Raw genomic sequence first — 12,702 nt, 5'->3', positions numbered from 1 at the left:
GTACAACACAAAGCCACAATCAGGAATTCACTCAAGGTAAATCTGTACCAAATACCCTATGTGAGAAGCAAAAAGTCGACATGTTTGAAGCTGGAATCACTGCACCTTTGAAGTCAAACTGTTGTTCACCAGTTGTAATCGTGAAGAAGAGGGATGGCTTAAATTGCTTTTGCACAGGTTGTCGAAAGTTAAACCTCGTGACGAGATTCAACTCTAAACCTTTGGGCAACCCAGAGGCAGAGCAGGGGTTTTTACCAATATCAATCTCTAAGGGTTATTGGCAGGTCCTGATGAAGACAGAATTTAAATATATGAGAGCGTTTGCGACGCAAGAAAGAGGTTACCAAATCAAGAGAATGTCATTTGAGTTAGTCATTTTAGCAGTAACATTCAGCCACGTGATGAACAAGATGTTGTACAAAACCACCAACATCGAACATCTTGACTAACACAGCCAAATAGGAATACCACCTGAAAAAACTCGTTATTTGGGGAAGTGAGGGCACCAGGTTTGACCATTAGACTAAGTACCCCATCAGTTATTCTGTACTATACTTTGTTTGACACAAGGTGAGTGACTGAGAGAAAGCCATGGAAAAAAAGCTAATCCGCATACAAGATGCACCAGTTTTTATGACCAAGCAGTAAGTCAGATCTATTCTGACATTAGCAGTGTACTATAGTAAATTCACCCCCAAACTGTGTTGAAATTGATGCACCACTGACAAACCCGACGAAGAAAGATCAACCCAACAAGGTGAGATGGGAACAACCACAGTTGAATAATATGTTAAGACGTTTTCCAATCCTTAGACTCACATATTTCAACAAACTGTTCAAGTCAGTACATCAGTCATTGGAATTGGAGCTTTACTTCTGTAAGAACACGAAGACAGATACGTCAGTAAAAAGATGTTGATTAGTGAGAACTACTCCACAATTGAATAAAGGTGGTTGGCCATCATATTTATCATTTGGAAATTCCAGAATTACCTCTGCAAAAATGAGTTAATAATTCAGACATTATCAGCACCTTGTATACTTCCATAAGTTCAAAATCGACAGTGCAAGGACCATGAGATGAGCATTATATCTCTAGAATTACTATTTCTACACTGGAACCATCAAAGGAACTGTAGATATTGGTATAGACTGTAGGAGTATATTTTGTGTATGAAGTGAAAACAGTCTTTGTATAAAACAATATAGTAAATTTTTCCTGAAAAGAGGCTTATTATTAGATATATATGACTGTTTAAGTTTAATGGGAGTGTTATGGTTTAGATAGTTTGTATAGAAAAGTGTTAAATTTAGTTATTTTAGAAGCGTTTATTGCAAATTTATTTATGTAACTGTTTATGAATTGTGTACTTCAGTAGTTATGAATTGGTAATTTTTATATAGCATCAAGTTTTTAAAACCTTAGGAGTTTCTCTTGTTTTAATTGAGTATTAACGCATCACAGTATCTAAAAGTATATAAAATGTACTAGATCTGTATAAATACGCGTCGGAAATTTAGCTCGATAGATACTGAGTGATTGTGAGTTTAGCCGTAAAGATCACATAGTGACAGTTTTAAAATGAAGTTATAGAATATATTGTAATAACAGAGGAAGAATATTTTGTTTTGTCAAACTGTCTTCTAAAACTGTGATAACCAATGGTGTAAGGAAAACCTGTATATACGTTTAACTTGTTTTAATATATAATTTTAAAATAAGTAAGCAATTGTTATTTGTTTATTGTTGAAATTTATTGCCAACAAGTCAAACACCTACTGTTAAGAATCCAGCCCATACAGTAAACCTGAAAAATAGACCTGTCATATGTTTATGTATGTGTGCTGAGATTCTTGTGCAGCAGATGTCTTCGACTTATTGACAAAAATTCTAAAAATAAACGGACAGTACACAATTTACTTGTTTTAAGTTAGTATATATTCGAAACAAATCAAACACGTACAAAAATTCTTTACACTATAGAATATATCGTAGTTCTATCTAAAAGTAAATTATATTCTTGATAAAAGTTCACTTAAGTTATTCAGTTGTTTTATAATCTATTTGACAAGAGTATCAGTGAATAATTCACTTGCTAAACCGTGGATTGCCACAGTTGTATCCTGAACTACAAAAAGTTGTCTTCTTTTCATCAAAGTCCGCACAAACTGGTTCAGTTACTTTATAATACCTTTGACAAGACAGCGTATTCTCCGAAATTCATTTTTAATTTCGCCTGTCATGGTTAATCGCTCAAAAGCTGGTTAACTTCACGTTTTTGAACTTTTATCTGACTGAACTTTAATTACTCTTGTTATGCTTGCGTTCACTCAGTCACATGTATACCTTGTTCACTGAGAACTCGAGCTTTTTTATAAACTACGTAACGCGATAATTGAACAATACGCAGTTAACAGAACGAAAAACATACGAAATATTCCAATAATGTGACGCCAACAATACTAGTAAAGCATAAACTAAGCCTTTTACACGTAATGCCACGAAAACAAGAACGGTGCTTTTTGAATATTAAAGGAGAAAATTTCGCCAGTGTCGCAACTCTTTAACGTCAGCATCAACAACATTCCAGTCTAACTCTTTGATACTGTTAAGTATCTAGGTGACATCTTTGATAAATATTTAGCTGGAAAGCCCAGATGATGGTTCTTAGTCACAAAGTCATTCAACATCTTAATCTCTTATGCTGCCTAACAAAAATTTCAAGGAGTATAAACCACAAAAACTCATACTGTTGTTGCTTTGCTTATCCTTCCATTTGTACCCGTCTTCTAGTTTAGGAATAACGTGTATTACGAATAAGTTTCAACATTAAATTTTTTGGTCGTACAAAAAAAATTGTAAGGTAGTCACTTTTCATCCTATATTTATACAAGGAGTTTTCAAATGTTTTCTTACTCTTAAAATGTAGAATTTCCTGGTATCTTCAGTCAGAATGTTTATCCTCCGAGGAAACTTGCTACCAGTTAATGATCCTAATCAAGTAAATCTCCCAGATTTGTGCAGTTAAGTTTATCCAGATAGTTGAACGATGTTTTTATTCTACCTTTCTCCAGTTGTTCTGTTCTTGGCACAGAAATAAATTTCATTTCCAAGTTCTAACAATGTTAACACTTCTGTCTTCGTGTATTGGTCGGTAGTCTTACCTGTCTATTACGCACTATCAATTCTTAGTCTCATTACGTTTATTGGCCGAAGAAAGGGCACAAACCTCTAAGGGTCCACGGATTGAATGAAAGGAAAAAAGCCATGTTTCGAGCAGGTTTACAGAAATAATAATAATGCACAGTAATATCAACTATTGTTTAAACTATACAAGCTTGGCAAACCCTCTTAAAAGTTTGTTACGAACTTTAAAATTTATGTATATGGAGGTGAATGCTATGATAAATAACTAAATAACACAACGCCTATCTTTCACACAACTTATTTATACAAGAACATATTACAATATTCATTATTACTTCACCAAACGTTTTGTATAAGCTTTAAAAACTCAGTATGTATATATTTAGAGTATGGTATATGCAACGTGATGGTCAAGGCAACTTTGTAGGAAGAGGCAGCGAAAAAAGTTGTGGCAGTAGTTATCCTTTCTGCTGTCTGCTTTCAGCACCCAGTTCATTGTTCTTTCAGTGTTTCAAGTAATTTATTCAAGGTCATTAGCCACAAGTTTCTTATGGGCCTAAGTTGATAGTTCACAGGACAAAATAGTGACTCTTCATGTTAGTATTGTAGTCGCTGAATAAATAGAAACTTCAACTGAGTCTAGTATTATTAGAATAATAGTGTTCATTTTTTTGTTGCATTTGTCCGTGCAATAGTTGTATGCATGCCTTTTCACCCATAGTATGTATATTTTATAAAAAAAAAAAAAAATTGCAAAGGCGTCAGTAGCGCCATCTAGCAATAATGTTAACGTTAACTCTCGTCAAAGACAATAAATGCTCAATGACAGAAATAATGAAGGTGGAGTAAAGTTGAAAACCCTGATTAGAAACTATCATTTCACAAAATCTGATTTAGATTGACCCCAGTATTGTGTTCAGGTAGGGAACAGAGGATGCTCAGCCTCTTGGCCCATGGTCTTGATGGAGCCCATTGGTAAAATTAAATAGGATGTAGGACCTACAAAAATTATTAGCCCTTGGGCCCACACAACTTTAAGTCGGCCACTGATTGGCCCAGCAACATACGAGTAGTTAGATAACGAACAGACACACATGTTTGCTTTGTGTATACATATATCGATTACATTATACACAAAATGACCCGCAAAAATTATTGATGTTGCACTGGTGTCAATATATTTCTGGATTTTTGATACTAATAGTATTTGTTTTATCAGAGTAACATCAACAAAGAAAGGCAATATCGCAGAAAGCAACACGTTTACTGTCATTTTTACACACTGCAACATTCTTAGATTTCACTATTTGTATTTGTTTTGTTTCTCATCTTTAAGCACGGGAAACACATGGGCTCCCAGGAAGTGTCATAATGAATTAGATAAGAGTATTGGTCCATTATGTCATTCACCAAAGTCCCTAAGAGTACCACATATGTTTGGTGACAGTTAGTCCAGCAGTTCTCTAGTTACAAGTACATACAGAAGTTTTCCAAATAATGGTTTAGAGTCCAGTAGGGCCAGGTGGTTAGGGCGTTTGACACGTACTCTGAGAGTTGCGTGTTTGAATCTCCGTCCCAACATCCATGGAGGCATTATAGTATTTCTGCCACTCCTACTGTTCGATGATAAGAGTGTCCCAAGTCTTGATGGTGGGTGGTGATGACTGGTCACCTTCTTTTAAGTCTTTCACTTCAGAATTAGGAAGGACTGCCAAAAATAACTCTCTTGTAGCTTTGAGCGAAATTCAACCAAACAAGACAATCTGTATTTTAAATTACATCAAACTCTTAATGTAATAATACAAAAAAAAATTGAATTTCTACTAGAAAGAAAATATCCTACAAGTTTAGCATTTTGCTTTCGAACTAATTAGCTTAATGACAAAATTACATTTGTTTGTACATTTTAGTTAGCTCGGGATGAAGTGACTGTTTCATAATTCCCTGTATAAATATACATAAAGTAGTAGAATGTTCGTCACATAAGCGTTTTCTAAGAAAGTAAAATTTCAGAGATGTCACAGTCAAACACATTTACGTACTGTATAAATACTTAAGTGCTATAATGTTTTATCATGTTTGATATTTAACCAGACGTTAAAGATTATCCTAAATCCACACATCGTTCAGAGACAGTCTTATATCTCAGCTTAATAGGCTGAAACAAGATACACGTAGCACATTTGTGTATTATTTCGTTTTCTATCACTTAATTAAATACTTATTCAAATTAAAGGAAAATATCCTTTGGTTTAATTTTTACAAACATACTACTGTTAGAAAATGGCAGGCCTTATAATGGAAAGAAAAATTAAGTCTCAGACCGTATATCTCCATGATGTGAGTTCTACTTTTACAATCACCTCCAAACCTCGGGGCACATTTTACATTCTATATAAACTATTCCCCGGTGACTTGTTCAGATAATTAAGATACTTTCATCACAAGTTTTTGGCGTGCTGTTTTTAACGCAATCCTTTATTTATTTGACTGGTCAAGTAATGTTTTTACATAGCCCACTGGAAACAAAAGAGCAGCATTTGCTCGTAATTGTTCCCGAATTATATTCGAGTGCAATTACAAATAAGATGAAAAAAATGTATTGAACATTAGATTTTGTTCGTTTTTGAATTTCGCGCAAAGCTACACGCTAGTTGTCCCTAATTTAGCAGTGTAAGGCTAAGGGAAGGCAGTTAGTCATCCCCACTCACCGGCAAGTCTTGGGCTACTCTTTTACTAACGAATAGTGTGATTGAAAGGCGAGCATGTTTGGTGTGATGGGGATTCAAACCCGCGATCCTCGAATTACCTTAATGCCTTAACCACGTGGCCATGCTGGACCAAGCATTAGGTATGTTAAACGGTAACTTGGGAAAAGAGAAACCGTAAAATTCATAATATAATTATATTAAGCCTTGGTATGTTATACAATAATCTGGTAAATAAGATTAAAAATATATACTAATAAAATGAGAGCACTGATATATTAAACATTTTGATTTGGATAAAAAGAGTAAAAATACATAATAATAAAATCAAAGCATTGATTTATTAAACATTCTCACTTGTGTTAAAAAACTGTAAAAATGAGTAATAAAATATTTAGGTTTAGTTATAACTCACTTGTGTTAAAAAACTGTAAAAATGAGTAATAAAATATTTAGGTTCAGTTATAACACAGCCTCGCCTTGCTTAACAAACTTTGTTTAATTATGAAAATATATAGAATTTTAAAACAAAATACTAACAGAATTACATAGCTAGGCCCTCTCCATCCCTCAAATACGCAAGACATGAGCGTGTCGCCCTATTTACAGAACTTTTTGGCCAGAAATCTAATTTCAAAGCAGTCGCAACTTCTCCTCCCCTATAAGGAGAAACGTGCCATCCAGAAGAGTTGAGTAGGTGTACGTGAAGAGACCGTATCAGCCTCACGATACTTGCGACTCAGGGAGAACGTGTCCAACTGTTCCGCTGGTCTATGAGGTGTACACGTCCAATACATCATAAGAAACAGAGTAACAGCATTCTCTACCCCTCTTTTTCTTTTGTACTATAATTCCGACCGAACTCGTCATATTTGAGGTTTAGTAGCTTTTGCCAAGATTTATTGTATCTGAATATTTTGACTTCCATCAAAAGTGTTATAGCTTTTTAAGATTTGGTTTAGAACAACTTCTTAACAGTGAAAAACTGATCATAACAACAGCTTTGAACGTGGTTAACGATCGACTTGCTTTCTTCCTAATTTCGGAATCGAAAATAAAGGTAATATTGCACTTATTTTTACATAGGTGTAATTAGAAATTAATCAGAACAGTTTTCTTTAATCACATAGAAAGAATATGAGACTTCTTATTGTTTAAAGGTAATGAACGTAGTAATTAAAACCAGTGATAACGTTTGTCTTTACGTTAGCTCTATCAGAATTGTTTAAAACATTAATTATCAGAATTATAAATCTATGTGGTGTTAATTGTGGTTGATTTTAATATATTGGAAGCATATAATTTATACATTTTTATGTATATTTATGGGCTTTAATAAGATGCCCAGAGGGAAATGTAAAACATTGTCTCATTACGCTTTAAACTCTTAAGTAACTTTCTAACCTTGATTTTATTTGTAAAGTATTGCTCTATAATTAACATTGACAGTTTATTTAGATGTTAACCTGGCCATCCTTGAAATGTTTCACTCCGACCTTCACTAATACTTTTTTTTTGTGAAGCCCAGTAATATTCTGTGATATTCTTGCTGCAAACTTGTCATTCTATAAAAATCTCATATCTACTTTACTTCATTTTAAGTTACCTTAATAAACTAGGTTTACTGTTTCTTTTGGAATCGCATTTCAAATACTGTAATGTTACCATTTAAAACTTTGTTCATGTACAGTAGTTAATATCTGAAAAAAGTGTTAAAATTTAACTTATAAGCAAAATTATATGCTTTCAGAGCGTTCCTTATGTCTGCTCTATACCCGATGGGCTATCCGTTGGCTCTAAAATCTTCATACAGGGAATGGTACCCAGCAAGAACCCCGATAGGTAAGGCTATTTTGCTCTTTGACAGTAAACTACAGAATTCAATAAATGTGGTTGTTCATATCGTGTCTTATTTTTGATGGATAACCAATACTGAAACCGAGAACTTGTAAAGAGAAAAGAAGATTTTTGATACCGTTACAATTGTACACGTTTTATATAATGTTTAATATAAATATTCTATAATTGGAATTAAAATTCCAATATAAAATTCAGACCTATATGAGAAATGGATAAACGGTGATGTTTTAGGAGTATTTTCAAATTATTAGGAATGCAAATTATTTTTAAATGACATTGTTCTTTGATACCCAGTTCAGCATAGTTAGTTAAGGTTTCAAGTCTGCATGTATTGTGGTTGTCTCCATGTTCAGGTTATTTAGTTCTGCCATCTTAGTTACATCATTATTAAAATGAACATCTCCCGGCTATGTGATTGTATTCATTTCTCAATGTATACAATAAATGGAAGTTTTTGTATCTCAATTGTAGAGGAATGAAAAGGAACACCACCTCACCGTTAAATAAATAATTTTATACCCCTTCTTAAGAAAATTATGAGAGCGTCAGTTGGCCCTGTGGTAGAAGCTCTGGATATCGCTGTCTAGCTGGATTTGTAAGTGAATTATGATAGTAACAGTCGATCTCTTAACGTGAACGGTGAAGAGAAGGGTGATGCTGACTGGCTGTCTTCCTATGATAAGTTGTTTAAAACTAGGGACGATAATAGATGGCTTTAACAGCTTTTCCATAAAAAGCAAAATACAAACGAAATCATACGTGGAGAAATATTTCGAGATTGAGACTCCACTGTCTGGCTTAGCTTCGATGAAAGTAAGTGTGTACAGCTACAAACAGTTTCCCATATTTTAAACTGGTTTTTAGTTTTCTCTTAATATTTAATCTTAATTAGTAACTACTAAAGTTAATTAAATTCACAGTATGTTTAAAATGTGATAGTACTAGTACGGTGTACACTTCTTTGTAATTAAACACACAGCTACACAATGGGTTATCTGTGCTGTCCAACCATGAGTATCCCCCTCGATCTGAATGTATTTACGTGGGAGGGGACCTCCCAGAGTAGGTTCTGTCTTTTCAGTTTACCTCCTCTGGGAAATGAATGTTCACCGATGGTTTTCTTTTCGTGGCGACCCGTGAAGGGGAGAAGAAAATACTTGTAGTTTAGTGGTGTCTATGACACTGGAAATGTCACTTTTGCCTTGAATTCCTGTAGACGGGTGACTTCGATTGGCTCCCCCTGGGTCAATCAGTTGGTCTCTTGAGTTAGGGTCAAATGAATAGTGTTGGACGTTTTCAACCCGTGTTGTGGACATTGTCTGATGCCGGTGTTTGGATATAGTGCTCATAAAGCCCTGACATTGCTATAGTGTCCTTACTTGGCATTGTAGTACATTCCTTTATAGGACTCCATGGTGGGTTGGGTCAGTGAGCACTAAACCATTTTCCTTTTTTATGGATCCACCCAATCTTAAAAAATAAAATAGAAAAAAGAACGGCAAATTCGTAAACGACCATATCTTGAAGACTCTGATAAGCAGTATTAAAACCCATTCTAAACCTGCACCTAATTTTTCGATCTTACATTCCTTGGCAGACAAAGCTTTAAGGCAAATGCCTCTCTCTTTTTATTCAGAAGAGATTAGATGTAAAACGATTATTCTTTCACAGTCTTAGTCACTGGAATCTATCTATTGACAAAGATCTGCCGACTCAACCCAGGATAAAATCTATGGAGGCCTATAGACCTTTCTAATAAATAGAAATGACGTGGTCGTAAATTAAAGAGTTATTCACCCAGTTCTTCTCTATAAATAAAAATGGCCACTTTGATGCATTCTAAAAAGGATGACATTAAGGCCTTAACTGATTCCTGTCATCCTGTATGTCTTCCCTGACAGGAAATATTTCTGAAATCTGACGATACAGTCACGTTTCAGTAGTTTTTGTTAGAACAGAAATGGCAAATGGCAGGTTGTGTGATGGACGGGTGGTACTGCGGGTCGACCAGCATGTGCCCATCTTGTCTTTGTCACTCAATACACCCTTTGAGCTAGTGGTCATCCTAGTTTTTCTTAGTCATACCATCACTGTTTGTTCTCTCTGTCACCTGGAGAGACTTATGATGAATTAGACCTCGATGCTCTCATTGAAAAGTTATCTTCCTTTTTAATCACGAGAGACTTTAATGGACACAATCCTTTTCAGCGTAGTGCTAATATTGATTGAAGGGGTCATTCCATAAAGCATAGGCTCTTGGATTACAACCTTTCTCTCTTTGGTACTGGTTCTTACACTTATTTTCGTGCACCTAGTCAGACTTTTACTGCCATTGACCTTTCTATCTGCTTTCCTTTACGTTTCTCTCACCTTTCTTGCAGGGTTGACAGTGATCCATAGGGCAGTGATCTTCCGTCATTTTGAGGAAGATTCACCATGGCCAATGTTACATGACCCATGTACTTCAGTGGAAGATGGGTCAAGCCAACTGGCCTTCTTTCACTGCTTTCTCTAAACGTAATCCTGCCATTGATAGACAACTGTGTAGTAACAGTGACTGAATGTATTGTCCAGGCAACTGCTCAATCTATTCCCAAAACCTTGACATGTTTTCCATGGTCTCCTCATTCATGGTGGAATTATGCCTGTCAAAAGGCATAGAATGTTCAAGAAACGGGCCTGGAATACCTTTTGCAGGTATCCCACTCTTTCCAGCAGGTCCATGTCTATGCAAAAGGAATCTTCCATTACGTTCACAATTATAATTTCTTCAACCAAAAGTATCAAAATCATATGGGACAATATTCGAAAGATCAGTGCAAGCATACTTACCACCTCCTTTCCATCTTGATCTTTAGCGTCTAGAAAGTTATTGATGTTCATTGCATCATCGATGCGCCTGGAGAGAGTTTTTGTCATGCACCTAACACTTCTGTTTCTTTTCCCACCTACCTGGTCATCAATATTTGTCAGATCAATTACTTCTTACTTTTCAGGCCAATCGTTTCATTGACTATAGTCGCTTCTTTATACAGGTGGCGCTCAATCTTGCTTTTCGTCGATCTGGCAGCATATTGGTCTGGCCTGTGATGTTCGCTATGAGGTGTTAAACCATCTCCCTCCTGTCTTTCTTGCTGTGTTTCTGGTTGTTTTACTCATATCTGGCAGGAGAATGTTTTTCCTGATATTTGGTGCCAGGCTATCGTCCTAACTTTTTTCTGACTAACGTCCAGTTGCTACTGTCTACGTAAGATCTTAGAGAGGATGGTTAACGAAAGTTTTGTTTTGTTCCCTAAATCAAACCTCCTTCTCTTACCCACCCAGTTTGGGTTCTGTCGACAGTGCTCCATTGTGGAACACCTGATTAAACGTGAAAAGTCAGTCAGTGAAGCTTTCCTAAAGAGAGAACAACGTGTTTCCGTGTTCTTTAACCTTGAAAAGGCTTACGACACAACATGAAGAAACAGCATTTCGCGGGACCTCCATTCCTTTGGGTTGCATGGCCATTTACCTACTTTTATCCAGAACGTTTTTACTGGACAGGCAATTTCAAGTCTGTGTGGGTATGATACTTTTCCATCCTTTTCCACAAAAACGTGGAGTCTCTCAGAGCTGTGTATTGAATCTCATACTTTTCAGTATCAAGATTAATGCCATCAATTCACAACTTCCTCCTTCTGTTGCAAACAGGCTCTATGTTGACGACTTCCACATCTCGTGTCAGTCGTCAAACTTGAGGTTTATTGAGTGGCGGCTTGAGACTATTCTCAATTGCTTGTTGAAGTAGACCACAGTGAACGGTTTTTTTCTCAAAAAACATTCCCATGCACTTTTGCCACCAATGGAGTATATGTCCTGATCTCAAGCTATTTTAGAGATATATTTCTTCCCGTTGTGTCTAAAGCAAATGACATGGGGCTTATCTTTGATCTAAACTAACTTTCATTCCTCACATCAGACAACTACGTGTTAAGTGTAAGAGGGCATTGGGCATCCTGTGCGTCCTCTCTTCCATTTTATAAATTTGACTATGGGTCTCTGATCTCTGGTACTCTCAAAACCTAGGTCTTGAGGATGCTAGGCTCCATTTGGCATCTGGGGCTTTGGTTCTGCACAGGAGCTTTACACACTTCTCCAGTTCAGAGTTTGTAACTGAATCCTACAAACCTCTTCACCTCTGACATTTTTAACTCTCTTTGCAGTAAGCTATTAAACTTCAATCCTTATCACAGCATCCGCCCTGTGGTTGTGTCTTCCTTCCTCATTGAACTCTTCTTTTTCGGAATAGATGGTGTGCCATTCTTCCCTTTGGCCTTTGTATCCAGGTGCAGCTGGCTAAGTAGGGTGTGTTGCTACCTCCACTGATTGGCCCATCCCACATGGCTTATTATCATCTCCACATGTGACTTTTCTTTGAGGAAGGTGGATACTCCCAATTGGAAGTACCATCTTCTCTTTGCCGAACATCTTTTGAACAATTCTTCCTTTTCTATTTATACAGATGATTCGAAATCAGGTGACTCTATGAGCTCTGTCATAATTTGTTTGTACTCAAAGGACCTCCTCTACAATTTCTGTTTATTGCCGATTTGTATGCCATTTCTCTTGCCCTAGATCAATAGGACCTATGCAGTACACCAGTAATATTCACATTGATTCTCTTAGCTCTCATCTTGCCCTATAACCGCTTAGCATTACTTCTCACCCTGTTTTCTTCGATATTCTAAAATGGCTTGCCCATTTTCTCTTTGTCTTCCGTTTATATCAATTTTTCTTGGTACCTGGTAACGTCGATATTCGCGGTAACAAGCTTGCTAACAATCAACTAAGTCTGCCTACTCTAGTGTCATAATGGGCATGCTCCTCGTGTATGGACTATAGTCCTGTATTGAAGACTCGACTTCGCGGCAGTTGGCAGTCAACTTGAAGTGAATAACATCGTAACAAGCTTTTCCATATCAAATCTTCTCTTGTTCTTTGGTCGTC

The 12,702-nt window shown here is 36.2% G+C and overlaps 1 protein-coding gene across 2 annotated transcripts in view; it reads left to right on the top strand.

Annotated features, from left to right (window-relative positions):
* The window catches only part of LOC143222912 (galectin-8-like), a 55,970-nt gene that overhangs the window by 20,278 nt on the left and 22,990 nt on the right, over window positions 1-12,702 (top strand). The window contains exons 1-2 of one of the 2 annotated variants that reach the window (XM_076450081.1): window positions 6,466-6,916; window positions 7,607-7,698. In XM_076450081.1, the coding sequence (XP_076306196.1) occupies window positions 7,673-7,698 (26 nt within the window). In that variant the 5' untranslated portion in view covers window positions 6,466-6,916; window positions 7,607-7,672. Of the gene's footprint in view, window positions 1-6,465; window positions 6,917-7,606; window positions 7,699-12,702 lie in introns of those variants that run through there. The other variant, XM_076450080.1, reaches the window with a different exon arrangement.

The sequence above is a fragment of the Tachypleus tridentatus genome, chromosome 8 (assembly GCF_004210375.1).
Source record: "Tachypleus tridentatus isolate NWPU-2018 chromosome 8, ASM421037v1, whole genome shotgun sequence".
NCBI classification, from domain to species: Eukaryota; Metazoa; Arthropoda; class Merostomata; order Xiphosura; family Limulidae; genus Tachypleus; species Tachypleus tridentatus.
This window is presented reverse-complemented; position numbering and strand designations above follow the sequence as displayed.